At 41.9% G+C, this 26291-nt stretch overlaps 3 protein-coding genes across 6 annotated transcripts; 2 read left to right on the top strand and 1 right to left on the bottom strand.

Annotated features, from left to right (window-relative positions):
- Positions 1 to 461: 461 nt before the first annotated feature.
- tmem11 (transmembrane protein 11) lies at positions 462 to 2934 on the top strand. Its single transcript, XM_077559787.1, has 2 exons — positions 462 to 549; positions 1993 to 2934. The coding sequence occupies exons 1-2, from the start codon at positions 503 to 505 to the stop codon at positions 2507 to 2509; spliced, it is 564 nt and encodes a 187-aa protein (XP_077415913.1). The 5' UTR covers positions 462 to 502; the 3' UTR covers positions 2510 to 2934.
- A 1307-nt stretch (positions 2935 to 4241) lies between these two features.
- On the top strand, positions 4242 to 7050 carry dhrs7b (dehydrogenase/reductase (SDR family) member 7B). Of its 3 annotated transcripts, XM_077557834.1 has the most exons (8): positions 4723 to 4788; positions 4884 to 4944; positions 5252 to 5411; positions 5480 to 5598; positions 5692 to 5902; positions 6086 to 6178; positions 6262 to 6414; positions 6782 to 7050. In XM_077557834.1, the coding sequence occupies exons 2-8, from the start codon at positions 4918 to 4920 to the stop codon at positions 6985 to 6987; spliced, it is 969 nt and encodes a 322-aa protein (XP_077413960.1). In that variant the 5' UTR covers positions 4723 to 4788; positions 4884 to 4917; the 3' UTR covers positions 6988 to 7050. The 3 variants fall into 3 exon arrangements, with proteins under 3 accessions (XP_077413962.1, XP_077413961.1, XP_077413960.1); XM_077557836.1 differs by lacking the exons at positions 4723 to 4788; positions 4884 to 4944 and adding an exon at positions 4242 to 4303; XM_077557835.1 differs by lacking the exon at positions 4884 to 4944 and having other exon boundaries at positions 4592 to 4733.
- Positions 7051 to 8073: 1023 nt separating this feature from the next.
- cramp1 (cramped chromatin regulator 1) lies at positions 8074 to 26129 on the bottom strand. Of its 2 annotated transcripts, none has more exons than XM_077559278.1 (20): positions 26026 to 26129; positions 24082 to 24434; positions 22597 to 22799; positions 22379 to 22532; positions 21881 to 21964; positions 21638 to 21686; positions 21234 to 21319; positions 20645 to 20768; positions 17819 to 17900; positions 16713 to 17645; positions 16449 to 16626; positions 15049 to 15227; positions 14892 to 14963; positions 14747 to 14828; positions 14496 to 14612; positions 13989 to 14131; positions 13207 to 13393; positions 12950 to 13117; positions 12545 to 12690; positions 8074 to 9935 (listed from the first exon to the last, which is right to left on the bottom strand). In XM_077559278.1, exons 1-20 carry the CDS (start codon positions 26055 to 26057, stop codon positions 9822 to 9824), a joined length of 3486 nt encoding a protein of 1161 aa, XP_077415404.1. In that variant the 5' UTR covers positions 26058 to 26129; the 3' UTR covers positions 8074 to 9821. The 2 variants fall into 2 exon arrangements, with proteins under 2 accessions (XP_077415404.1, XP_077415403.1); XM_077559277.1 differs by lacking the exon at positions 26026 to 26129 and adding an exon at positions 24815 to 25080.
- Between the last annotated feature and the right edge of the window lie 162 nt (positions 26130 to 26291).

The following is a 26291-nucleotide window of genomic DNA, read 5'->3' as shown; positions in this document are numbered from 1 at the left end:
ACATCAACATGCATACTTCCCAGTGTTTTGCATGGGGGGAGGATGAATAAATGAATGGATGGAGTTTTCATAACGATATGTCAATCTTCAGTAGTAGGTTGAGAATCCCTTTGCCAATCACTGCCTCCATGCGCTGTGGCATTGCCTGGTGGTCCTGGAAGCCCTTAACCCTGCTTGCTGTCAGCCGTGTCAGGTCTTTGTTTTGGGATCTGGTGGCCCCCATTTTCCTATTGATAATATACTGTATTTCAAGAGGAAAACGAAGGCCACAAACTACGTTAAATGCGTCATAGGTATGTATTCTTCAGAGTTCTGACCTCGCGATACGTAACGTCAACACGCTCGTGTAAAATACGTAACTTAGACGCGCGTCTCATGTGCATTGTGGGAATTGTAGTTTAATTTCGCGCACAAGTTCGTGCAAGTCACTTTCCGAACACTTCATTACCCAGGAAGCTTTGTACCGCCGTGCGTCACTTGCCATCACGGCTCTATCTCCAACATGGCGTCGCTGGGAAGGAGGCGCGGTGTCCCAGTAAGCAGGGAGAGGTCAGTTACTTTACATCTTGCCCATTCAACGCAAATGTTTCGCTCTCATTGAAACGTTTGTCCGTGTCTCCTATCGCCAAACAAATAACTTAGTTATCTTTCAAGTATAAAACGAAAAGCCCGCACGGAGAATCTAAATTTTATCTAATGCTTAGCTAACATTAGCATGCTAAGTTGCTAACGTGTCTGCTAGCTAAGTGTTAGCAGAGGAAGCAATGTAGGTGCTCATGTGATGTTTTGGTTATTTCATATCAGCCGTTCGGCGACTTGGAGAATTGTTTACGATGGCTGGAATGTTCGCAATAGAATTTCATTGATCCGCTAAATGATGTGTTTTGCCCCGAATATGCTATGTTTATCCACTAATGACATGGATCCTTCCTAACTTAGCTGGCCAATCACCACAAGTTTGTTGCATGCCAGCCAGTTAGCCTCGCTTGGGTACACTGTGCCCTGTGTGTGTTACAAACCCTACCTGTTTCCTATTCTACCGCAGCAACCTTGAGCTTTCGATTGTCGTTATAGTTGATTCAAGAATACTTTCAAGCTGTTGCACTGTATATCCGCGCATCAGCAGCTTCAGATCATTGAATGCTGTAAAAGTATACTTCACAAACTGATCATTATGGTTCATGTGCTGAACAGTAATATGCGGTTTTCTGACTCTGTTTCTGTTATATTAAGTTCAACATTTCGTAGTTATAGCTCTCATTCCCTCCCCTTAATATATATATGAGCACAAGTACTATGGAACAATAGTCATGAAAAATCCAACATGTATAAATACTAATATTTGCATTAATCCTGTCTCACATGTACAATGGTACATTTTATTTACATGCTTATTTCACTTAGTGACCATGCCTGTAACTTAAAACACTTGTGAGACACACGTGTCTCCAATCTAGCCCCCCTAAACACCAACAAAAAATGTTGCATATTTTTGAGTAAGAAAAATAGCGCTGGACAGGATACTAGTGTTGTACTTTGAATAACATACAGTGATAACATCATTTAAAAGAATGTACAGAAGAAATCGTTTGGAACTTTAAACATCTTGATAATTCAGTGGGCATTGTGCTACTTGGTCTGGTGTGTGTGCCTGAGCCACCAGGGGGCAAAACAATAATGATAATAAAGAGATGAAATCAGTTGACAGGATTCCTGGATGGCTCAAGACGCTGGCATCAAATTCTGCTGCTCGTATCAACTTTTAAATGAAACTTGAAGCAAAGTGCTAACTCGTGTATATTTAATATAAAAAGTCATACATTAAGGAACACATTTGAAAAGAGATGCTAATAATTTATAAATACAGTGGAATCTCGTTTTTCATGATTCAACCATGCCAGAAAGACTGAAACGGAATCAAATAAAAACCCAAAGCAATATTTACCCTTTTTTTTGTCCTCAATGTTCCCTACCTGTCGCCCTTGTGTGCAGGGGAGTGATGGCGGCGACCGACTGCTACATTGTCCACGAGATCTACAACGGGGAGAACGCGCAGGACCAGTTTGAGTATGAGCTGGAGCAAGCACTGGAGGCCCAGTATAAATACATTGTTATCGAGCCCACGCGCATCGGCGATGAGACGGCGCGCTGGATTACGGTGGGCAACTGCCTGCACAAGACGGCCGTGCTGTCGGGCGCCGCTTGCCTCCTGACGCCGCTTTCGCTGCCTCCAGAATACTCGCGCTACGTGGCGCTGCCCGCCGGCGCCCTCAGCGTGGCCTGCTCTGCCCTCTACGGGATTTCCTGGCAGTTTGACCCCTGCTGCAAGTACCAGGTGGAATATGACAGCCAAAAACTGTCGCGGCTGCCCCTGCACACGCTCACTTCCTCCACGCCCGTGGTCTTGGTGCGCAGGGATGACATCCACAGAAAGAGACTCCACAACACGATAGCACTGGCCGCGCTGGCGTACTGCGCCAAGAAGATCTACGAACTCTATGCTGTATGAGTGCACTCGGAAGACCATTTAAGAACCAACAGAAAAATTTAAATGAAATATAAAAAATAAAAATAAAACAGCAGCAAACCTATCCACAGTCTGGTGTAAGAAAAGTGGAAGGTCACAATGGGGCCCACAGCACTTGTGGTGGCTGCTCCCATGTTGAACTTTGATCAGAGGGATATAGTTAAAAACGCAAAGGAAGTCTCAACCCCCGCCCTTTTATTTTCTTTAAGTGACAACCACAGCACGCGCAATCTCTGTAGTACATTTGCGCCTCCTTCCCTGCATTCTGACACATGAATTTCATGTAAAGGCTCTGGTTGAGATGGACACGTGTGATTTGAGCTTTACCCTTCCCCTCGTAGTTTTACTGTACTCCCTTACTTGCTGATCAGTAATTCACCTTTCATTAAACATTAGGCTATTTCAAACGCGTGCTTCTGTATATCTGACTTTCTCCCAAGCAAACAGATGTCCAGTAATAGCCTTCTTGACTTGACTTATTTGATACAGTGGACCATGATATAGCCGGGTTCGCTGCATTGGTGGTGACGAATGCTGTTTCTGAATGTCCTTTCTTTTGTTTCCGCATTAACACAATAAAACATAAGACAAAGATAATGAATGACATTTGAGCGCCCCTACCCCTCCCGACCCCCCACCCTCCCAAAGGCCTATTTTTCTCCAAAAATTATTGTAAAATATACAAGTGTTCTGCCTGTAATTTATATCTTTATTGCTGTAAGATGGGGACAAAAAAGTTGATTCATTAAATATATTTTTTAATTAATTGATGTTGGAATCAGCACCAATCTTGGAAGAAAAAAAAAATCCAGATTGGTTGGGTTTTCTGTGCATCTTGGTAAGCGATAAACGGTGCCTGTGTCTAACAGTATTCTCCGGCGAAAGGATGGGAAACCTTAAGCCCAATGGTTCTGTCACAATTGTGATGAAACCAACTGTCCAGCAAGTGTTTTCTGGTTTGTTGCGGCAATAACCTGATTTAATTCTTAATGAAAGGCAGAGGTGAGTAAAATGCCTGTTTTATCAGATTATCATTTTGACAACAGGAAGATTGGAACCAATTTAAGTATGAAGATTTTTTTTGTCTCTATAGTTTGAAATACTCCCAATGCGTTTGAGCAAATTGTACATAGAGTACAGTATTTCTTCAATTTCAATTTCAAAAACATTAAGAAAACATCTCTGATTAGCTTTGATGACAACTTTAGAGATAATTATTAAAGACTGAACTATGTTGATGGAAATCATGTTCACCTTATGGAGCTGGCAATATCTTTCACTTTAAAATATAATTGTCAACAACTTTCATTGTTGGTTTTCTTTAGTTTTAAAATAGATAGTTCATTTTCAAAAAGCAGGAGCTGCTCAAGCAAAAAACAATTAAAATTATAAGTTCACCTGTTAATAACAATTATAGCTAGAGAAAATGTAAAGTCCAGGAATAGTGGAATACTTTAAATGTGTAATTAGGGTTATTTGAACACATCTTTCAGAAGCACTAAAATGTAAAAATCAGAACATCCACCTTTTAAAATATATTTTTTAAATCAACATTTATGTAAAACTAAACAGCACACATTCACAAAATGAACGCGTTTTATACAAACAATAACGTGTTATTGAGCTGCCAGTGGCAGGCCGAACAAAACTTCAATTCCCATTAGCCTATGTGAGAAACAACCCGGAAGTAAATTTTGTGGTCCTTGGGCGTCTTGTGCGAGATTTCTGGTTAAGGGGGCGATTTAAATTATAGGCACCAGCAGACCGGCGACCATTGTGAGTAAGAATAATATAAATTATATAGTAATATTAATAACAATAATAATGGCAGCTGAGTAAGCCACATTTAAAATGTATTGTCCTTCACATATTGGATGAGACAAGGAATTATAAACCCGCCTAATTTATAAACAGCATGAGAACATTATGGAATCAAAATATTTAGTTTTAGTCTTGCATATGTTTGAGTAAAATTTATAAAAATGTTTGTTTAGAATTGTTTAAAAGGAAAGGCAGGACATCTAAATGAACACACGCGCGCGTGTATTTCTCCTACGATCTCCAGCAGCTTGTCAAGCTCCTAGACAGTAGGTGGCGGTATGCACTGAAAGTAGGTAATCCAGCAGTACATTATAGAAAACGAAGAAGAATGTCACAGTTATATATGAGAAAACTAGACACAGTCTCTAGACTCAAGTAAATCGAGGTGAGAACTACATTGTTATAAACCCTTTTCTGTTGCACTGGTGGAGGTGGCTCAGGTCAGCAATAACCGGACGATGCTAATTGACGTTTTCTGTCATCGCGGTACTGTAGCACAGTACGCAGCGTCGTAACTTTAGATTACCTTTCATAGTTACGAACGGCGCTAGACGAAAGGAGGCAAACCCATGTACCGCTTTCCAGTGGTGGCAAAGGTACTCCTACAGTGATAAGTCAAATTCCTTACTTTAGTAGGATTGTAGATCTTTGTACGTCGCTGCATAGAGGCACGACCAGCATTATCAGACGATTCCGGTCATGCAAGGATTGTATTCCTGAATGTGACAAATATTAAAGTTATGACTCTTTTTAAGCAATGAAAATGCACACATTTCCCGGCATTTTTATAATGGTGCCAACTGCTATGTATGAAAAAGACAAATTAACAAGCAAATTTTTTTTTATACACACATACTGTACCTACACTATATGATATTGCTGTGTGTGTGTGTGTGTGTGTAGGTGATGGAGCGTGTCACCGGAGGAGGAGCACTACCAGCGCTGATCCTAGCAAGCGTGGGGGTTTTACTTCTCTATCGCCTACTTGGCCGCCTCCGAACCGGAGCTGCTCTCCAGGATGCAGTGGTGGTCATCACGGGCGCCAGCTCCGGCTTGGGCAGCGGTCAGCTCCGTTTCCTTCTCACCCCGACCTATAATGAGTTTGCTCGACTGTGATCTTTGCCTTTGCAGAATGCGCACGCGTGTTCCACAGCGCAGGGGCTCGATTGGTACTGTGTGGTCGGGATGCAGGTCGACTGCAGCAGGTGGTTGAGGAGCTGAACGCGAGTGCAAGGGACAGAAAGCAGAAGGTATATGCTCGTCGGAGTCTCCCGCATAAAGACCTAATTGATTATCTCATGTGGTGACGTCTTTATGGATGAACCGCTCTTCTGTGTTCCAAGACGTATGTTCCTAGCACCGTCATCTTCGACCTGAGCGACACACATTCGATGGACAAAGTGGCAGAGGACATCTTGAAGTGTTACGGACGAGTGGACGTCCTCATCAATAATGCCGGAATCAGTTACCGTGGCAACATACTAGACACTCACCTATCGGTTCAGAGGGACGTCATGGAAACAAATTACTTCGGGCCAGTCGCTCTTACGCAAGGTCAGTGAGTAACATGAAGCTAGCTCGGTTGGTTTGTGGCTAGCACGTCTGCTATTGGTCCATTTAGATGCAACTTTTTACATTGAACAGCTGGACAAGTACACTCAGAAGCTTACACAAGTTGAACAAAGATTTTCTGAGTAGATTTAAACTTTCTGTAATTCTTCCTTTTCCTTTCCTCAGCTCTCCTGCCCTCCATGGTTCGTCAGCGCAGTGGCCATATTGTTGTGATAAGCAGCGTTCAAGGCAAGATCGCGATTCCCTACAGATCAGCCTGTAAGTTTTCTTTCTTTGCCAAAGCAAAAATATTTACCCCATATTGAATTGAAATGAAACAAGATTGGGATTTGTATCCTTAGATGCAGCGTCCAAACACGCCACCCAGGCCTACTTTGATTGTTTACGGGCAGAGGTGGAGCGTTACGGGATTCCAGTGACCGTCATTAGTCCTGGATACATCAGGACAAACCTTTCCGTCAATGCCGTCACGGGAGACGGCTCCAAGTATGGCGGTGAGGCTAATATTCGTACCGTCGCCAAATTTCAATTCAATTTTAGAATTGCTATCAACTAAAAATCAAACTGCAAAAATGTGGGATCAGTTGTAACACTTATCACACTTATGCCTTAAAGCATAGAGCTAACAGTCTTTTTCCACTAAGAAATCCGCCAACATTCATTTCCAGTCGCACTTGCGTCACCATTTTGGGCTTAACTGGAATATCGGCTGCCAGTGTTGCATCAGCTATGCACAAATGGGACCAAACTTCATTTTACATGACGGAAAGAAAAAAAAAACAATTGCATGATAGTCTTGAGACAAAAATCTCGTAGTGAGAGGTTTTGACTCATCTTTTGTTGCTTGTCGCTTCTTTTCAGTTGTGGACGCGACCACGGCGACGGGTCGGGATCCCATGCATGTGGCGCAGGCAGTTCTGAAAGCTGTGCGTCACAAGAGCAAAGATGTTGTTTTGGCAGGACCTTTGCCAACGCTGGCCATTTATCTCCGCACACTGTGGCCCGCCCTCTTCTTTAAACTTATGTCCTCTCGTGCTCGCAAGGAGCACAAACCCAAAAATAATTGAGCCCACAAAAGACAAAAATGGACACGGGCTGTTGATTGTGAAATAAAGTTGTTGGTTTTTATAGCTTTTGTAACTATCGCCTCATTCACATTGTCAGCATCAATGTTTAAAAAAAAAAAAAAGCCTACTGACAATGATCTTACACATGTAATTTTTGTGTCACTTTGTTTCTGAACTCTACATTTTGGGTACCTAAAACAATTAAATACATTTGTGAAGTGTAATTTAAAAAAATTGTGGGTTCATTTTCAGTAATTGGGGTCCAGAAAAGTTTTCATTTTCAGTAATTGGGGTCCAGAAAAGTTTACAAACATGGCAGTAGTCCTTTGTGTATTTAATGATTCATGCTAAATCTGTACCAAAATACAACAAAAAATTGTCACCATCGGTCTAAATTGTAGAGATAGACCGATATGTTTTATTTCAAGGTCAATACCGATTATTAGGAGTGAAGGAGGCCGTTGACCGATATTTGGAGCCGATATTCATTTTCAGTAAAAGGGAAAATAATATTGGCATGAAAATTCAATTTCCTAACTTGAACTTATTGAACAACTTTTTAGATTTGCAAAATGTTTTTTTTTTAACTAGACAATACATATTTGTTTTAAAATTCTAGTTCCCAGGGTCATCAGCATCTTTAAAAGCTTAAATAAAATGTAAGTAAATAGCTCTGTATTATTTTCTCCAGTAAATAAAGTTTTCCAAAATTTCAAAATGTCAAGTTTTTACTTATTGTTATAATTTGAAACAATCACAAAAACGTGCAGAGCGTTCCCAGGGTCAGCAGCATCTATTATAAAGTGAATTTTTTTTTTTAATTTAGCCCCCTTGTGGTTAAAAGTTTTAAATAGATCTTTTATTGGCCGTCAAATGTTTAGAAAAGGTCTATTCTACTAAATTGCGCACCGAAATACCCTGGAGCCTGTTTTAGCAGAAAAGAAGAAAACGTAAGTCAGTTCAGTCAGACCCCAAGCAAATTCATATATAATATTCACATATCCGAGTTGATTGTCACAAGATTCAAAAAATTCTAGCTCACTTCATTGTTCATCAAAAGAATTGACACACAAATACAAAAGAAAAAGCTTTTTATAGCGAACTTTATACACATAATAAAAACACCTTTAACCAATGGAAACATTTTAACAGGTTCTTCCATTTTTAGATATTGTCTTAAGTTAAAGAGAACCTTTTTTAAAAAGAAAAAAGAAATGTTAACAATAAATATTCCAAATAATTTACATTATGTTACAAAAGCGCAGTGAATACTGGAACCATTGTACAAATAAGTCTTTCAAAGAATGAAACAGACATTAAAAAAAAACCCATACCAGATTAGTTTAAAACCTGTTGGTTCTTTTTTTGAAGTAAAAAAAAAATACATCTGAAATTTAAATGTTTTAAATAGCATGATGCCTTCTCATATTCCTATTTCCCCACATTTCCCGCAAGCGGGATATTTCAACTCCAATCAACTCAAACTACAAATTCACACCGGGATGATGATGATGCTGGTTGGAGAAAACCACTCGATGCAATGACAGTGGACTTTTCAGATGCATTTGCAGTAAATGACTGAGCACCAAAATGGGGAAAGTGTCGGTTCATCTCATTACGTCGCCATATGAAGAGCAGCCTGACGTTAAAACTGTGGTAGCTGTTTGTAGTGACTTTGGCACAAGCGTTCACTTCAGTCAACATTTCATTCAACACAACCAGTCCAACGTTATGTCATAAAAGGTAAGTTGATTAAACTCATTTTTTTGTCACGTTAAATGGAGTGTTACGGATCCATTTTAAAACCAAAAACATTTATGTATGGAGTAAAATGAGTGTATGTGTACTTGGTTAAATTAAAAGGTTTCCGTAGTTATAAGTTATAGAATGTTCGTTCAGTCCATGCAACCTGAAATACTTGCTCATCACAGATACAATTAGTTCAACAAGCATCCGGATATTTACACGGATTTCAAATATTAGCACCAAATTGAAATTAAGTCACCAACGTGTTGATTTTAAACTTTCTGCCAACCAAAAGCTGCCGTTTTTTGCAAACTGCCTGAATAACTGAATGCGTGCTGCAAACGTTCAGTAAATTGATCCAACAGAACTGATGGGAGATGAAATGAATGTGAACGGCGAGGCGACTTCAACGAGAGCATGATGGACATTCTAGTGTTGCGTTCTTTATCAACCACCTTTTGTCGGGATGTATGTATATACTACTCACAAAAAACGGAATGGATACTGAGCTCTCAGGTGAACTTTCACAATGAACCGAAAATGCACTACAACCTTAGGATGCCAAATCCTGCGAATAACATGTACACATGTATAAAACACATTGAAACATAATTGGACATGTGCATTCAAAAGATCAAATGAAGGTACTGGTAAGAAAGCATTTTTGGTTCATCCTAGAATTTCACCAAAAAGCCAAACATCCTTAGACTTTGTGAGCCGTATAACTGCACATTTTAGGGGCTAACTTTACACGTTGAAGACAAACATAAAAAATAAAAAAAAGCACGAAAATAAAGGATCAGTGACATATTTTTTGTTCAGATATGGCAAGATTATTTTCCTGTACATGAGGTTGTGTTTTGTAAATGCAAGCGTCTTTAAAGGGCGTTATATCTCATTGCAAAAAGTTCGGTGAAGCTGACGTTGTCTGAACAATCTGGCTGTCACAAGATAATTATTGCACTTGAACGAAAACAGGGCAGGGATGGCTTTTGGTACTGGTCCCTTTCCACAGTCGTCTTTGCACATAGGTAGCAGGTCAAACGCGCTGCCGTGTTCAGTCCAGATGCCCCCCCCCCCCCTCCCTCTCAGGGTGGCGTGATGCAGGGCTCGGCCACGGCAAGCTCCTGAGCCAGGTCATTGAAGCGAGCGATGTAGTCCACGCTGCTCTCGCTCATCATGCAAGCGAGCTGAGAGTCCACCTGCAGGCGCAACACAGAATATGTTACATGCCTAATTAGACTTTCAGTCCGCTAGCTTAATGCTAATGCTAAAAACACATCGACGTTGAGGTGCTATAACACAGGTAGAAAGACAATAAATCAGCACACAGTCGTAGATTCTTTATCCTCTGACAAGAATGACTAATAATTAGTGACAAGACGTTGTGTGTGAATGGGTGAATGTGAGGCTTCTTCAATTCATACAATGTTGAATCCTTATTTAAAAGATCTTTGTACAGTTTGTCACTTTTTTTTTTTATACTCGCGACTGCCACCTTTGGCCCAAAGTGTAACTGCAGCATCCCAACTGTGGCAAGTTAGCAGCTCATGCGCGCAGTGTCGTACGCTAGTTGACACCACAGGCTAATGCACAACGCCACATGTCCGCTACTCCGCAATGACGTGCATGACGTCACCCTCCATCACTCCGCCCCGCCCCTCCCCTCCCCAAAGAAACTGTGGAGTGTGCAGGGTCCGCACACTCTACTATAAAGGGAAAATAGTAGAGTGTGCTGATATGTGCAAAAAGAGTAAAACTGTCAGGGCTCTTCGTACTCATTGGTGGAGCATGATGTAGAAACAGCTTTAATATTACCTTTTTAAACGGCACAATGCATCTTTAAGTACAGTTCTTTATTTTTCCACATTTAACACATTTAGGCCGAGAGCACAATCGCACGTTTCTACTTCTAGAGCCAGGAGCACAGCATATTATTAAATTAATGACTTTAAAGTCGTGAATGTTTTTTTTTTGGTCTTTAAAAAAAAAAAAATGTTTTTATCAATTGTCATCACATACTGCTATTATACTGACACTTAAAAAAAAAAAAATCAAAAATAGTGGTTTTCTTGCACTGACACTATTTTTGATTTATATTGACACTTTGTTTTTAATAGAAAATTGTGCTTTTCTTGCATGGACACAATTTTTGGGGGAATGAAGCAGGAGGGGGAGCTCAACAAATTGTTAGTCATCCCATGATGCACTTGTACATTTATTAATTTATTTTTTATTAGTTTTTTTTTACATTTTGGATTGAAGCAAGTGCAGCTTTTGGAAAGTGCCACTTAACTCATTCAATCACAGTCAATTTCACAGAAGCAATCCCCTTTCCTCCCGGCTGTTTTATTGGATTTTGACTGATTTTGCAGGGCCCACAGAATATTGTGTTCTATTACTATAAAAACATGGAATCTTCCAAAATAAAGATTAGCGTCTCTTCTTTCATCAGGAAAAAAAAAGTTTCTATCTGTTTCCGTTTTGCAGCAATAAGCATTAGAATAGAGCCAAGTTTCATTATTATTCACAAATCTATTTAGAACTGTTGGTAAATGAGCTTTTTTCAACATGGCCCTGGTTGATTTTGTTTGCTCTGCTGCCACATGCTGGCCTTTCTTGTAATAACTACCATTTTTTCAATTGTACTTGCAGTTGAGAAGCTGCATCAAAACCGTCTGTATTCTCTAGCATAACCCCCCCCCCCCATAAAACGTATAAATACGTCTTTGGCACACATATTTATACGTTTATGGGAACAAATGAGTTAATTGCCAACCTCTTGTGAACTGTTATCACTAAAATGAAATATCTGTTATGCACACATTATTTTGTTTGTTATGCACACATTTTTTATTGGCTTTCCTTGTGCAAAGTTTGTGACTTAAAAAAAAGATGGTTTATAATAATAAACGCAGGTTCACGTGAATGGTGTCAGGTAAAAGCTCTCAAATATGTTTCTATTTGCTACATAGGCTGACATATCCATTATTTAGTAGACGTTGACAATATTGCTAAATTTCCAGGATAACTTCAGGTTTTCAGAGTGATTCTAAAGATTCCCATAGGTTTTAGAGGTGTGTTTTGCCAAGCGCTTTAAGTCTAAATGGGTTAAGTAGATTGATAAGGTTCAAACTCTAATATTAAAACCGCTGCCTCATTTTTGCTGAACATTTTGTTATTGTATTTTAACTAGAGCTGTCAAAAATCTGATTAATCACATCTTAGAATTTTGATTAATCACGATTAATCGCTTAATAATAAATAGATTTTTTATCTGCATTACACAAATTTGAAGCGCACCGGATATGTGTTAATTCTTTTGACATTTAATGTTATGATGACGTCTTCAACATTTTTTGACCCACTGCACATGCTCATCCTCCTCTTTTTCTAATCAGTTAATTACTTGCATAATTTAAAATGGGGAAAAAAATGACCCCGATATTTTGACATGAACAATTCTATTCTAAATGTAATACGCAAACATTCATTAAATGCTTTTCTTTAATGCATGAATTGACATGACAATGACAGCACTAATTTTAATGTTGGTCAAGATGGCGAGAGCAAGTCATTTTTGAGGTGCTCCTCGTAAAAAGTTTGAGAACCACTGATGGCAAAGAGAGGAAATTAAATGATGACCAAAACATTTGAACTTTGTCGACAATTATGAACGACGAGCACACAAGCAGGAATCTCTTACTGCAGGTCTGTCCCCGTGTCACATCAACAAAGTTAAGGTTGAGTTTGCAAAACACTTCATCTGTTTACTCTTGTAAGACAGGAAAGAATGTATGACAAAGCATACCTCGGCCACATCAGGAAGCCCGCGTGACTGAAAGGAATCATGGGAGTTGCAGTCCAGCAGGCTGGGACCCAGCAAAGCGGTGCCACTGGAGGGGCCGGAGGGGATGAGGGTGCTCCGCCTGCCCTTATCAGAAGACACCATGCTGGCTGCAATGACATGACATCAGGCCACAACATTATAAGACAAGATTTTCTTTTATCAAAAAGTCGATGTTCTTATTAGCTCAAGTTGATCAAAACCAGAATGAGCAAAGAAAATGCTGGTGTTTTTTTATTTATTTAATTTTTTTACACAGTGGTTCTCAAATGTTGTCATCCTGGGACCAGGCATTTTCCTATTCATATTGTTCAAAAATAGCCTTTAGAAAAATGTCATAAAATGGAGACTCAGTGAAGCCAGACTCACAGAGAAGGCATCCCAAAGTAGAGTCGGATGAGTCACTGGGATACCACTGCGGGTCGTGGCTGGGCGAAGGAATCCAGCCGCGGGACGGGCTGACGGAGGGGGACGAGGCCAGCAGTTTGGAGCCGTCGCTGCTGCTCAGTTTAGCTGGAGAGAGCGCCGCCTCCTCGCCTGCATCACAACAGCAATCAAATGATTTACGCAACGCTTTCATTATTGCCGTGCTCTTTATTCAAGGCTACTTCTCCATGCCAACGCACCGTAGTGGGCAGAATTGATGGCGAGCTCGATGATGGAGTCGCTGATGTGTGTTTGATTCTCTCCCGGGGTCATAGCTTCCTCAGGGGGGCCCGGCAAAGAGATGTCCAGTAATGAAGCTACGCTGGGCGGAGAAAGGAGCGAGTCTCCGCCCCCTGTTGCTCCAGGAGATGGTGGAGGCAGACCATTCTGTGGAAAGAATAACCAGTTTTTGTTTTTGAAATGAACCTGCATTTACAACCTCAGTTGTCATTTTTGATCAATGAAATTGCATTCATTTTTTCCCCAACTGTATATTCTCTTCATTTTGTAGCATGAAGGTTCGATTTTTTTTTTTTGGTCCAATCAGATTTCAGCCATGCCAATGAATTTGCCAAGGGCCATCAGAAGCAGTAGTGCACACTGATGGAACCACACTGATGGAACAACTATGTGCCATGTGACTCTTTCTTTAACCAATTAGATTACAAACTTGTCTCACAGGGCCAGAGAAATTTCCTGTCCTCTGATTGGTAGGTCAGAGCAAAACCAATTTTGACTAGCAGATTATGTGCGTGGCACAGTTTCATGTTGTTATGTGTATTTTGCATGTTATACAATTATCATATATATTAGCAAAATCTTTCATCGTGGCAAATTAGGATCTCTCTCAACAGCTTCAAAATCAAACAAGTTTATCTTTGTAAAAATCTCTTTTCTATTTGATGTAATTACTTTGCAACACAACTGTCGATTTATTAAAAAAAAAAAAGGACAGGTGTGTGTTTTTTTTCCCTCCCCTGACCTCTGAGACATTGTGCCGAAAGAGCTGAGGTTCTGGATCAGCATCAACAATCGGTGCAGGGGTGGCCAGCGCAGGAGACTCCGGCTCCCGACAAGGACTCCCTGGAATGATGCCTGCAGTCTTAGCTGCAAGGTCAATTGCACCTGGGGGAGAAAAAAAAGAACGAATCAGTCAGCACCTCGCAGGAGGAAATGGCTATTTGGATAAAACACACGGACTTGAGAGGACTGTATTAATATAGTGTAGGGCTAAGAAATGGGGCCTTTTCCTGATTTTAACATTTTCCCCTTAGCTCATAAAAAAAGCAAATGACAATAAAAATGATTGAACTCAAGATTTGCTCTGTTTTTCCAAAAATAATAGAAATATTGTACATATTTTTACTTCACAGATAAGTGATTCTTCTCTGTAAAACATTTCTTTCAATGTGCTAGTATTACATTGTTTATGCAAACCTGACAAACGGCACTTTATACTATGACATAATAAAAACAAAATAGTACACACTGGAGAGCTGGCTGGCTACGGCAGAGCCGGCGGAAGCAGCCGAGGAAGAGGCTTTGGACAGTAGAGGGAGGGAGGCAGGGGCAAGCCGGGTTTGAATTGGCCGGAAAGATCCAGTTCCTGAGGTGAAAAACAGGAAGTGAGATAGACGAACAATAATTGGACAATTGTGACCCAGTCAGTTTGTGTTTAATCATTTAAAAGTGAAACTATCTATCACTTCCACCCTCTTGATGCACCGCAGCAAGTATTACCTGTGGCAGCGGAGTTGGAGAGAATGGACAAGGAGCAGACGTGCTGCGACGTGTCCCCTGTAGTTCGCGGTAGAAGAGTTCGCTATGGACGAGACACAAGCAGCTCAGCTGATAGCTTTAACATCGGGAACACAAAGAAACTCACCTGCACCACGAGCGGTTTCCGGAGTTTGTTTCGAGGTTTTCTTGGTCGTGAGAAGAAAAGATCCGACTGCATCTATGAATATGAGCGATTTGCGATCAATTTGACTGCATAAGAATGTGGGCTTGCAATTTGGTGGTGCCAAATGCACGCGTCTTACACTGATGGAGTCCAGCTGCTGCCTCAGGGCCAGCTCGGCCTCCTTGTTGGGCGAGAACATTCGGCTGTGGCGGGAACTGTTCGGGGGGAGTGTGGTGGGGACTGCAAACACGTTGCCTTCGGAGTCGCTGGCTGCTGCACCTGATGAGCTCAGAAGAGAGCGGGGAAAGTTGCGTGCACCTGAGGAGGGTAAGACATGACGATTAGGGGTATGCCAAAAAAAAACTAGATTTTCATAAGAATCGCGATTCTCATTTACTACGACAGAAAATCGATATAAAATGTCCCAAAAATCGATTTTATTTAAATTATTTTATACTGTCTTGTGTGTGCCTTTATTGGGAGTAATGTTCATGTTGTTCATAATTTGGCCACTTAGGGGCAGTGTGTTTCTGCATGCTCTGATACACTGCTAAATTGTAGCCACATTAGAGAGTAGAAGAGAAAAGTCACGATCAAGTAAAAAAAAAAAAAATGTTTGCATGTTTTTCTGTATACAATCCTGGAGCGATTTTGTATGAATAGCCTTTCTTTTGAGTGATAAAAGTGCCGCAAGTAGCGCGTTTATTAATGTTAGCGTGTCAATGGCGCTTTCCGTTGTGCGTTAGCCTTGAGCTAGCTAGCAAAGTGTGTTTGCATTTAAATGTGCACTGTGTGTAATTTTCTTCATTTTGTGTGTTTAGATTTACAGTTAACCTCAACTGGAGCGTGATAAACGGCTTGTTACTGTAACAATAGTATTGTTAATTTAAGTTCATATTGCTTGGGGGGCTGATTAGAGTGAGGAAACACACAACAGGAAGTGAGGTAGACCGAGCATGTTCTATGAGCCAGGAATGAAGCACTTTCCTTACAATTCAAAGCTTAATAAATGTAAGAAAAATATTTTAATTTTTTTTTTTTTTTTTAAATCTATTTGTCATTCTTGCCCTGCGGTTGGCTGGCAACCAGTTCAGGGTGTACCCCGCCTACTGCCCGAAGCCAGCTGGGATAGGCTCAAGCGCCCCCCGCGACCCTTGTGAAGAAGATGGATGGATGGAATTTGTCATTCTGTCTTGCAAACCAGACTGGAGTAAATCATGACTATTCTTTGCACATCAATAGACTGAAGCAGAAATCATTGTCAATCAAATAATTTTGAATCAAAAATCGTTTCTGAATTGGATCGTGAGAGTCAAAGTTTCCCACCCCTAAAAGACGATGACTTAATTTCATGCTGTCATGTGATATTTTACACTTGAATTATTCAATCCCACACAATCTATAAAGTAGCCATTGGTTGTGTTTGGAATCATTCACCAACTTGGGTGCCTTGGCTCAATAAAAGTTGGGAATTACTAATATAGTAGATAAGGAGTGATTCCAAGTACAATCCACTGAGTCAATCTGGTCTGCTGATACCTGAGCCTCCGACATTTGGCAGGTGTAACTTGGCTCCTCGGACAGAGGCCGGCTGCCGGCCAAAACTTGGACTACGGACCCCTGCAATGGGACCTTTTGCTGGAGGCGTGAGGGCCTGATTTTGATCCTCCTGAGGAGTCTTGAGGGGTGACGTGGCTGTGGAACAAAGCTCTGGCGCCTGGAAGAGAATACACGGCAAGAAGCATCACACATGCTGCACTTTGAGGCAGATGACAACATCAAGTAGACTCAACAAATGCCTACCAAAGGTTTGGGGTTGACTTCTGTGGTGACCAGTCTTAGCAGACAACGTAGTACTCGTTGTTTCCCGTATGGTCTGTGCTGCGATGGCGCTTGGCCTCTCTCGTGATGATGCGAGATGGCCTGCCATTCGTACTCCAGCTGCAGCTTGCCGGGCTTCCCGAACATCAAGTACAACTCTGCCAGCGTGACGTTCTCTGCGTCGCGGATGTTCCAGCCTTCCCCTCTGATCTGCTCAACGGTTCGCTCTTTGGCCGCGGGGGGCGAGCTCTGCGCTACTCCCTCCTCTGGGCTGACCACGGTGGGCTTGGCTGGAGCAGTCTGGATGGCGTCTGAGGAGGAGGAGCTCACGCTCTGCTCCTCCTTGCACTGTTCTAGTGAGTTCTCGGCACCGCCACATGATGCATCTGTCGTTTTGGTCCCTGCTTGAGCGCCTCTGCACTCCACACTAGCGCTGCAATTTTTGCCCCCCTCGCCAAATCCTCCCTCAGTTGTATCCTCTTGAGGAATGACAGTTTGCTGAGGAAGTGCAGGTAGAGATGACGGCCGCTTCTCCTCTATCTTGGCAGAAGCATCGGGTGAAGTCTCATGGCTGGGGGGCTCTGTTTGACAAGGGTCACTCTGTGGGGTCACGAAAACAGCTGAAGCCGCGTTCCCTCGCCCAGACTTGGTGCTTATCCGTGGAGGTGGAGCTGTGTGAATACCCAAGATCTGGGCGGCGGGTAGTTCTTTGGCGTTGGGCCGGGCCTTGCCACTTTCTTGCCAGTGTACAGTGCAAAAGGCCTTGGAGTGGACCACGCGAGCCACGCCAGGCAGCGTGGTCAGCGAGCTGCTCTCGGCCGGGAAAAGAAAGAGCTCCTCAGGCGGGGCTTTGTTTGGAGAAGTGGCACTGGACTGAGTCCCTTCTAATGCTTCTCTTTCCATCAGACTTTTGATCTAAAAAGAGCAGAGTCAAGGAAATGTCTTGTGTACAACAACATTGCTGTTTCTGTTGATTAATAGACTGATTAGACTGTGAGATGTGTATCAGGTTCCTGAAATAAGGTCTGGTATTGTGCAGAAAATCCAAATGTGTTATAACCAAACCAAACAACAGTCGTGACGGATACAATTCTCTGGTCGTGATAGGCCCACTTCCGTTTTAGGTACTCGATGAGGCTGGAAACTTTTCTGTGAAGCTCCACCACCATCCTGGTGCAAATAAAAACATCATCATCATTATCAATTTATAAACAGAACTTCTGGATATCAACAGCATTTGCTAAAATATTGATCAGAACGTCTACATTTTAGATTCCCTTGTTGGACACTAGTGTATATACTGTTTTGGGTGAATTTAACGCATTTTTAAAGTGCTTTGAGCACCATATGGTGTAGAAAACGCTACATAAGCTCAGTCTATTTACCAGCCTATAAATATAATTCCAGTTTTCTTTTATGTTGTGGTGTTTTTTCCAGAAAGTTCTTTTTCAAAGTTGCTCACTGGCTAAAATAGCTCAATTATTGCTTTTACTTGTAAATAAATGCCTTTAATGAGACGGAATGCCACCTGTATAGGGATTTTTGTTTGCCTCTTAATTATTTAGCAGCAAATTACTTGACACTTAAAAGGGGAAGTCAACAAAAAAAAATTCTTTACAATATGCTGTATGTGCCTTCACTCGTCTAAACATGGCATTCTGATTAACACTGCATTTGTGGAATATCATTTAAGGAGTAAAATGCACTTGCTTTTATCAATCTGAGGGGGCGGCCATTTTGTCACTTGCTGTCGACTTAAAATGAAATCAAGTTGCACAGCTAATTATCAATCATTGCTCTACTTCAAAAACCAGCGATCCATGACAATCGTTACCTGAGCACTGTGATGTCATTTTTAGTCAACAGCAAGTGAAAAAATGGCTGCCACCCGAGATGGATAAAAAACGAGTGGATTTTGATAGGGATGCTCCGATCCGATACTGGATCGGGTATCTGCCCAGATATTGGGGAGAAAAATGGATCTGGTATCTGTCAAAATGATCCACACCCGATCCACAGCAGCTTTTCTCCTAGGAATGGTGAGGTAAATATTTCCCCTTTGCTGCGTTGGCACAGCCAATGTCTGTCAAAATTGCACTGGGGGAACACCGGAAGCCATTTGGCAGGAAGGCGGGCTCCGCGTCGCCAACTACCGTTCGGCAGCGAGAAGACCTTGCCATCGGCTCGCTGCCCCGCCGCCGTCGGGGGACCTTTGAGAGAGAAAGCGGGGACTGGTTGGTCTCACCGCTGGCCAAGCGGGGACCTCCACTCTTTCTCTTTCAATGGTCCACCGCCGCCCGATCGGGGCCTGCCTTGCTGCTTCCGCAAGTGGCGAGCCGGCAGGATCCGTAAAAGGAGGACCGTGTGGGAAGCAGCAACAGAGTTTGCCGAGGCAGGCCAGACAAATAATAATGTAATTAATTATGCCTGTTGTAATGGCATTGTACATAAAGGTGACATTTGGTGATCATCTATTTTCTTAAACTATGAAGAGCAAAAAAGCATGTAGCCTATGAATATTTCTTTACGTGCAGCTATGAAAGACAGTGTGTAGACAGAAGCAAGTGGTGCGGGAGCCTTGGCCACATTTAACTCATTTTGTAAACAGGAGCGGTTGGAATTAGGCGAGCCTTGGCAACATTATGCACAGTTGAAACTTGAATGAAGAAAATAAAAGTGTACCGTCAATTAAGTAATGATTGCATTCATTCAACATACATTCAATACATGTATTGAAATTATTGAATGAAAGTCATACTCCAATAAATGTTCAAAAAATATTTAAAAGACATTAAAGAACATCTAAATGCATTTGAGGTTTTTTTTTGTGTGTGGAAATATATTGGATATTATTGGGGTGACTAGTGTAAAGACAATTTAAATTTAGTATGGATCGGATCTGTATCGGCAGATACTGAACCCAAGCTATTGGTATTGAATCGGTAATGAAAAAAGTGGATCGGATCATCCCTAGATTTTGATACTTTATTCATATTCCACAAATGCAATTTTAATCAGAATGTTTAGACAAGTAAGAGTTTAAGAAGTCAAACATAAACATTTCTTGACAATAATATGTTATGTGACCTCACTAGTCCAGTGGTACTCGACCCTGGTCCTCGAGTACCCATATCCAGCCTGTTTTCCATGTCGCTTTCAGCCAACACAGCTGAGGATCATTATCAGGCTTCATGCAAAGCTTGCTAATTAGCTGATCGTTTCAAACACCTGTGTTGGCTGATGGAGACATGGAAAACAGGCTGGATAGGGGTACTTGAGGACCGGGGTTGAGAACTACTGCACTAGTCTAAACATGACATTCGGATTAATATATATTATTAGTGGAATATGAATTGCGCAGCAAAATCCACCCATTTTTATCCATCTCACGGGGGCGGCCCTGGATTGGCTGGCAACCAGGTTCAGGGTGTACCCCGCCTACTCCCCAAAGCCAGCTGGGATAGGCTCCAGCACCCCAGCGACCCTTGTGAGGAATAAGCGTTTAAGAAAAAGGATGGATGGACAGGGCGGCCATTTTGCCACTTGCTGTTGACTGAAGATGACATCACAGTTGCTCAGGGCTCAGGCAACAGCCAATCAGCGCTCACCTGTGTTGTGAAGCTGAGCTGTGATTGGTTGTTACCTGATACCTGAGCAACTATGATGTCATTCTTCACTCGACACGAAGTGGCAAAATGGCTGCCTTTTGCAGGGCTTAAAGTTAAAAAAAATCCTGAGCCTGAACTTTTTCCAGTGTCCAACGTGCCAATTCGTTGTTCAACCGATATCAAGCCATCACAATTGGATTCGCCGCTGAGAGAGGTCGAAGATCGAAGGTCAAACAGTCAGTTGTGTTATTTGCAGTGACGTACTGCATATGTGGACTTCTGTCTTATTTGACCAGGATTACTGACCTGAGGCGAGGGTTGTGCGCTAGACTCTGAACGCGGGCCCAGGAATAGTTGCTGCGTGGTTGAAGCTCCACCTCCACCTTCAGGGGTAAACGCACCGGCTTCTGGTCCTCCTCATCACTTACCCCTGCAGGGACATTAAGAGCAGAGTCAAACAGAGGGGAAATGAAAGTCAAAAAGGATTCTGTGACAGTGACGCCACGTAAAATGCCTGAGGCGCTTTCACATTTTAGAACTAGAAGACTAAACACACTAGTAGAGCAAAATCTGAATTCCCTGACCTGAAACTCAACACCAACCAGGTGATCCAAATACAGATTCGAGAGTCGCGACACATTTACTCCACCATTAGTGAGTGCGATTGATCATCTAACAATTCATCGGTACAATCACCTACCTACACCGTCTCCCTGCACAGCCTCTTCCTCATGTAATGTTACCATGGAAACACCAACAGCCCCCTCATTGCTATTGTTATTGCTTAAAACCCGCCCCAACAAAACCCTGTGCCTCATGATTGACACACTTTGCATTTTTGCCAGCATTGTTTACTAGGCATTTTGTCCATGCATGCATATCTGTACACACTCACCATCCGGATCGCAAAGTTTCTTCAGTGCGCGGCACATGGGTGCTTTAATTCGCAAGTTCCTCCCTTTGGAGCGCACAGTGGTGGCCCTGATCAAATAGAGGGAATAGTGATGAGAGTCGGAGTGAATTAGTTAACTGTGACATCTGTAGCGTTTTAACAAACAGGACTTACTGGAATGCCTTTGCAAACAACATATGGACCAAGAGTTGGCAACTGTCTAGGTCTTGAAAGTTGTTCAACGAAACAATCAGGTTACAATAATAATATAAAATGTCATCTACCTAACATTGTTAATCACAGATTTTTGGGGGACAACTATAGAGTGTAAATCTAACCATTTGTGTATTTGTAGTATATATAAAGATTACATTGTTTGAGCTATTTAACATAATGCTGCAACTTACCCTTGTTGGATGAGTTCATTCAGCTTTGCCACATTCTTATCATCCATGACTGTATGAAACAAAATGCAAAGCCAAAGGATTGTTTAGAACAGCAACTTTCCCAAAAGACCAAAAGGTGTGCGTTTGTGTGTAGGGGGTTGGGTGGAGCAGGTTGTTTGCATGCCGCACTTAATTGCATCCCTCATGGCCCTAACCCCACAGGCTCAAAACATGTTTCAGGAATTGTGTCAGAACTTTACTTACGCCCTCCAACTTTTTTGCGGAGCTCGGCATAGCAGATGAGACCGTACAGCTCCTGAGAGGATTTTTTCAGCACTCGGGTGTACACTGAAGAGGACAAGTCACAAGTCACTACATGGATGCTACGTGCAACACACAAAGCCTTTGTATGACAGTAATAAAATACTGATGATTTTTTAACGAGGAAGTCTGCTAAACATTAAGTGACGCGTATGTCACCACATGAGACACATGGTCAAAATGTCTTCCCAAATAGGGTACCCCATGCCAAAGCAGCAGGTGGTTCTATAATCCCATCCATTTAAGACAATTATAAATGCGTATGAACAAAACTAAACTGTGTTTGGGATAATATTCACCCTAACCGCAAGTTTTCAAAACGGCAACCCACAAAATAATGCATAAAATAATATTTATTGTTGTGCAGACGCAGTTCATAGGTCTATCGTGCAAAAGACATGAAAATCCTGCACTCGATTAGTGTAGCACCTGTCAACGTACCATTGGCAAAGTCAATGTGCTTGGAGATCTTGTGCCATGTGCGGTAGTAAAAGTGGCGGACCTGTTCCTTGTTTTTCACCATGTTAGCTGGTTTGCCTCTCTTCTTGTACTTCATGGCAATGTTGTTCTGGATGGCCTCGAAATCCTTGCCATTCTGTGGTGTAGATTGCATGAATATGAGAGTCCATTTCATGTAAAACGACAGCTCAACCTCCTACCTCATATAGCCCTTCGAAAAAGCTGTTTTTATCCTCGGCACTCCAAGACTCCCACTGCCGACGGGCCCGCTTTTGGTTACCAGCTTGCTCCTCCTTCTCAGCCGATCCTTGGCCCTTGGTGGTCTTGGAGACTCCTCCCGAAGAGCCAGCCACGGGTCCAGACTGTCCCGCTGCACCTTGGGAAGAGGAACCGTTCTCTGCCCCTGTGATGCACACACATTATGGAACATTCAAGGTTGAACCAAATTTATAACTGACTACAACAAAATGGTGGATTTGTGTGAGGTAGTTAAAGCAGAGAACCTGCAGAGATTTGTTTTAACTGGTGTTGAGTTCTGGCAGAGAAGAAAGAAAAGCAAATCAGTCTCTTTGGCCAAGACTCCGGCTCACAGGACCAAAAACAACTCCAGGTGGGTTACAATGACCAATGGTACCAAAGCTTTAAGCACAATTGTGCCAGAAGGCATCAAAACAAACACAGAGGGAGTTGCTTGCTCGTTGTGCACCTCAGAAAGACTAACCTTGATGCGTCGCTCTCAAAATAGAGGAGCACGAATATAGCATCAATGTACATGCCTTGGTCAATTAATGACGTCTGAGCAGTCAAAAAATTTTTTTTATTTTTTTTTTACCAGCAACTCAAGAGATAAGACAATATACTGTTAGGCTTTAAATGCATTATCTGACTTTACAAATTCATTATTATTGAGATTTTTTTTATCCTAATCTGGCTACCCCTAAGTATAATTATGTGCAATAAAATATGAAGCACAACAAAACTACAGTTACAAAGATAATAACAATTACCTTCAATTGACACTGTCAGAGAGGTTTTTAACAATTTTGTTGAGCAGTTCAGTTACTACTTTTTGTGACATGAGAGTTAATAAATTACTCAACACTCAGTTTACATTTCTACAGCAGTGCAAACTACAATCACAGTCGTGTAACTTGTTACATTAACACCACTCTGACAATCAACACAGCATATTTTCATTGTAGACATATTTTTGGTATTGAATCTCATTCATTGAGCTACGGGTCCAAATGTTGGAGTACACAGTTCATATTTTGACATTACAATACAAACACGTGGCTGTAAAATTATTTTTGGAATCTATAAAAGTGTGGTAGGAAATTGCAGCATAGTTGCATATCTTTTCCAAGATACTTTTTGTTCGCATTTGCTAGCAAATTTTGCCAACACCGTATGGACGAAGACGCTGCCTTTCTACCTTTCTCTTTCTGTTGATCTTTTGCTTTAATGAAAATGATCGTGTCAAATCTTTGATAAAATGACTGCCTTTCCTACACAGAGGCAGCCCCCCTTTAACTTGTAGACTCAAACTAGTGTGGTGACAATGCAAGTTTTGGATTAGTGACTTGTCACAGATGGTGCCGAAACAGATAACCTGTTCAGAACCAGTGCAAGTGGACGGGATTAACAGATAATAAACACTTGAGCCACGGTCCTGTTTATGTTACCTTTCGATTTGGCCCCGCCATGGCCGTTGACGGTCGAGCCGATGGAATCCTTCCGGATCCTTTTGCTTGGAGGTCGAACGCTCGATCGGAGAAAATGATGTTGGTCGTGACACGGGGTGCTACTAGGCTCCACCGAGGGCTGGGTCTGCTGGCTAGAACCCGGTCCGGGTTGAGCCGAACCGGGGCTGAGAGTAGCGGGTGCTGGATTAAGAATTTCCACTCGCTCGTCTCCCTTTGTACTGCGCTCCTCGCTCGCCTGCTCTCCGCTCTCCTCCTCGTCGCAACCGTCGGCTTTTCTAGACGGATTCGTCGTCCCATCGACACCGATACCCTCCCTGGAGCCCGGTGTCATGCTGCCACAACACACAGAGTCCAGAAAGACACATGAGAAGCAAGGCGATGAGCAAAATTAACTTCTAAACACGACGTTTGCTGTCTCTCAACATGGCCGCCGCTGTTTGTTTCAAATCCCCTCTCCAGTCCCGACAAAACAACACCAAATATATCCATTTACAGCTTTCAAATAAATTGTACTTAACCACCGATACATTACAAGGACTGGCTGAGGTGTTAACTAGCATTCGTAGCGTTCAAATTCGCCAACATTAAGGTTGAATATGAACTAAATTCAAATGAGAGCGCTTTTCAGTTTAGCGCCCTGCAGAAACGACAACGAGAACCCGTCGGTGCATTCGACCTCTATTTAAAGTGTTTCTTTCGAACGCAATTTTACCAAATTTCATGCTCTTCGGAAGTGGGCGACGTTTTCTTTCTCTTCACCATGGATCCGACCGGTTCGACTGGCAATAAGTCATCAAATTGGGCATAATAAATCCACCACGGTCTCGTCGCTCTTTGCTGCCCTGTCGGTGTCCAGCTTCGACTGAGGCGAACTCTGCGCAGTTCCACTGTTCTCTATCAGAAATATTACTCAATGCTTCGACAATACAACTCATCAAACTTTTCGACCCACCACTAGAATGTCATATCTGCCCAATGCCGCGGACAATATTCCTCACTTGTGCGGCCACTTGAGCTCATTTACCACGATAATACTTTAATAAACCTTAGTACACTTCGCGAGTCGCTACGTCACACACTGTTTGAAGACGTGCAGTCTACAAATCACATTTCATTTATATACATCCTGCAATTATTGTTACATTGTTACAAAGTTATCATAGTGCAATTTGTTCTCGAATACAGTTTCATTCAAGCTTTTACTAAATATGCTATTTAACTGAGATGTGAAAGTTCTGATGATTAAGTATTACATATTAATGTTGACAAGAACGTATAACAGATCAAGGCAGATATGGCCATGCATGGCTATGTTTGGATTCGAAAATGATCAGAAATAGCCCCTTATTAGAAAGGCTTTTAAATTCCTGTTGTCATCTAAAAGATAACAGCGTTTTAAAAAATCACATCGCTCCCAAAACACCTACTATTTAGTGCTTCTTACACAACTCTTTCCACTCGAGTAATTGTGTAATAAGCAGGAAAAACGTGCAAAACATGCACTTTTGTTTAACGTTCACAATATCTGCTCTTTGTAACTCCAGATGACTTTAAATCTGGCATTCTTACATTAGCGTACTGGCTGTATCCACAGTAATACTAACTTGTGAATCCAAATTACCTCGTAGTTTAATGGCAAACGATAGTTAATAATTGGGTAAACAATACTTTGCAATCAAGACGGTGTTTTAAGGGAGACAGACTATCAGTTGACGTGCCCATTGGCAAAAATAAAAAATTGTGTTAGTATGCTACAGTAATCTCAATTCAGAAAATGAGTCCTAGCAGAACTGCTAACATTGCCAGCTATCGTAACACATTTTAACTATAAGAAGTCATGCCGCCACAGAATCCATTACTGTAAAGCATTTCATTAAAGAAGTACACCCCGTCGGGTCCCATAGGTTAATGTTTAGGAATTACCTGCAGCAAAGGCCCAAATGTGATGTTTCCATTTGAGGTCCAAGCTAGCCTTTCGAGCTAGAAGCTTGCCTTCAACTTGGCTGCATATGACAGTTCATGTGGCTTGCTCTCCACGCGCTTTGGCACGCCCACTACAACTCGAAAACAAACCCTGTGATTGGTTTGGAAATCCACGAGGTGTGCGGTTAAAACTTGATTGACGTAAAGCTTTACCAATTGGCAATCAGAAATGCCAGGGGACTGACCAATTGTAGTTCTTTTCCGGT

Source organism: Vanacampus margaritifer, chromosome 2, assembly GCF_051991255.1.
Source record: "Vanacampus margaritifer isolate UIUO_Vmar chromosome 2, RoL_Vmar_1.0, whole genome shotgun sequence".
NCBI classification, from domain to species: Eukaryota; Metazoa; Chordata; class Actinopteri; order Syngnathiformes; family Syngnathidae; genus Vanacampus; species Vanacampus margaritifer.
This window is presented reverse-complemented; position numbering and strand designations above follow the sequence as displayed.

Excerpts from the sequence above, each read along its gene's own strand:
- dhrs7b (XM_077557834.1), top strand. The coding sequence starts at position 4,918 with ATGTACCGCTTTCCAGTGGTGGCAAAG. Across the intron at positions 4,945-5,251 it reads GCTTTCCAGTGGTGGCAAAG|GTGATGGAGCGTGTCACCGG; the intron begins GTACTCCTACAG and ends GTGTGTGTGTAG. Across the intron at positions 5,599-5,691 it reads CAAGGGACAGAAAGCAGAAG|ACGTATGTTCCTAGCACCGT; the intron begins GTATATGCTCGT and ends CTGTGTTCCAAG.
- cramp1 (XM_077559277.1), bottom strand. The coding sequence starts at position 24,864 with ATGGTGAAGAGAAAGAAAACGTCGCCCACTTCCGAAGAGCATGAAATT. Across the intron at positions 21,320-21,637 it reads AATGAACTCATCCAACAAGG|GGCCACCACTGTGCGCTCCA; the intron begins GTAAGTTGCAGC and ends CTATTTGATCAG. Across the intron at positions 12,691-12,949 it reads TACTTTGGGATGCCTTCTCT|CCAGCATGGTGTCTTCTGAT; the intron begins GTGAGTCTGGCT and ends ATGTCATTGCAG.
- tmem11 (XM_077559787.1), top strand. The coding sequence starts at position 503 with ATGGCGTCGCTGGGAAGGAGGCGCGGTGTCCCAGTAAGCAGGGAGAG. Across the intron at positions 550-1,992 it reads GTCCCAGTAAGCAGGGAGAG|GGGAGTGATGGCGGCGACCG; the intron begins GTCAGTTACTTT and ends CCTTGTGTGCAG.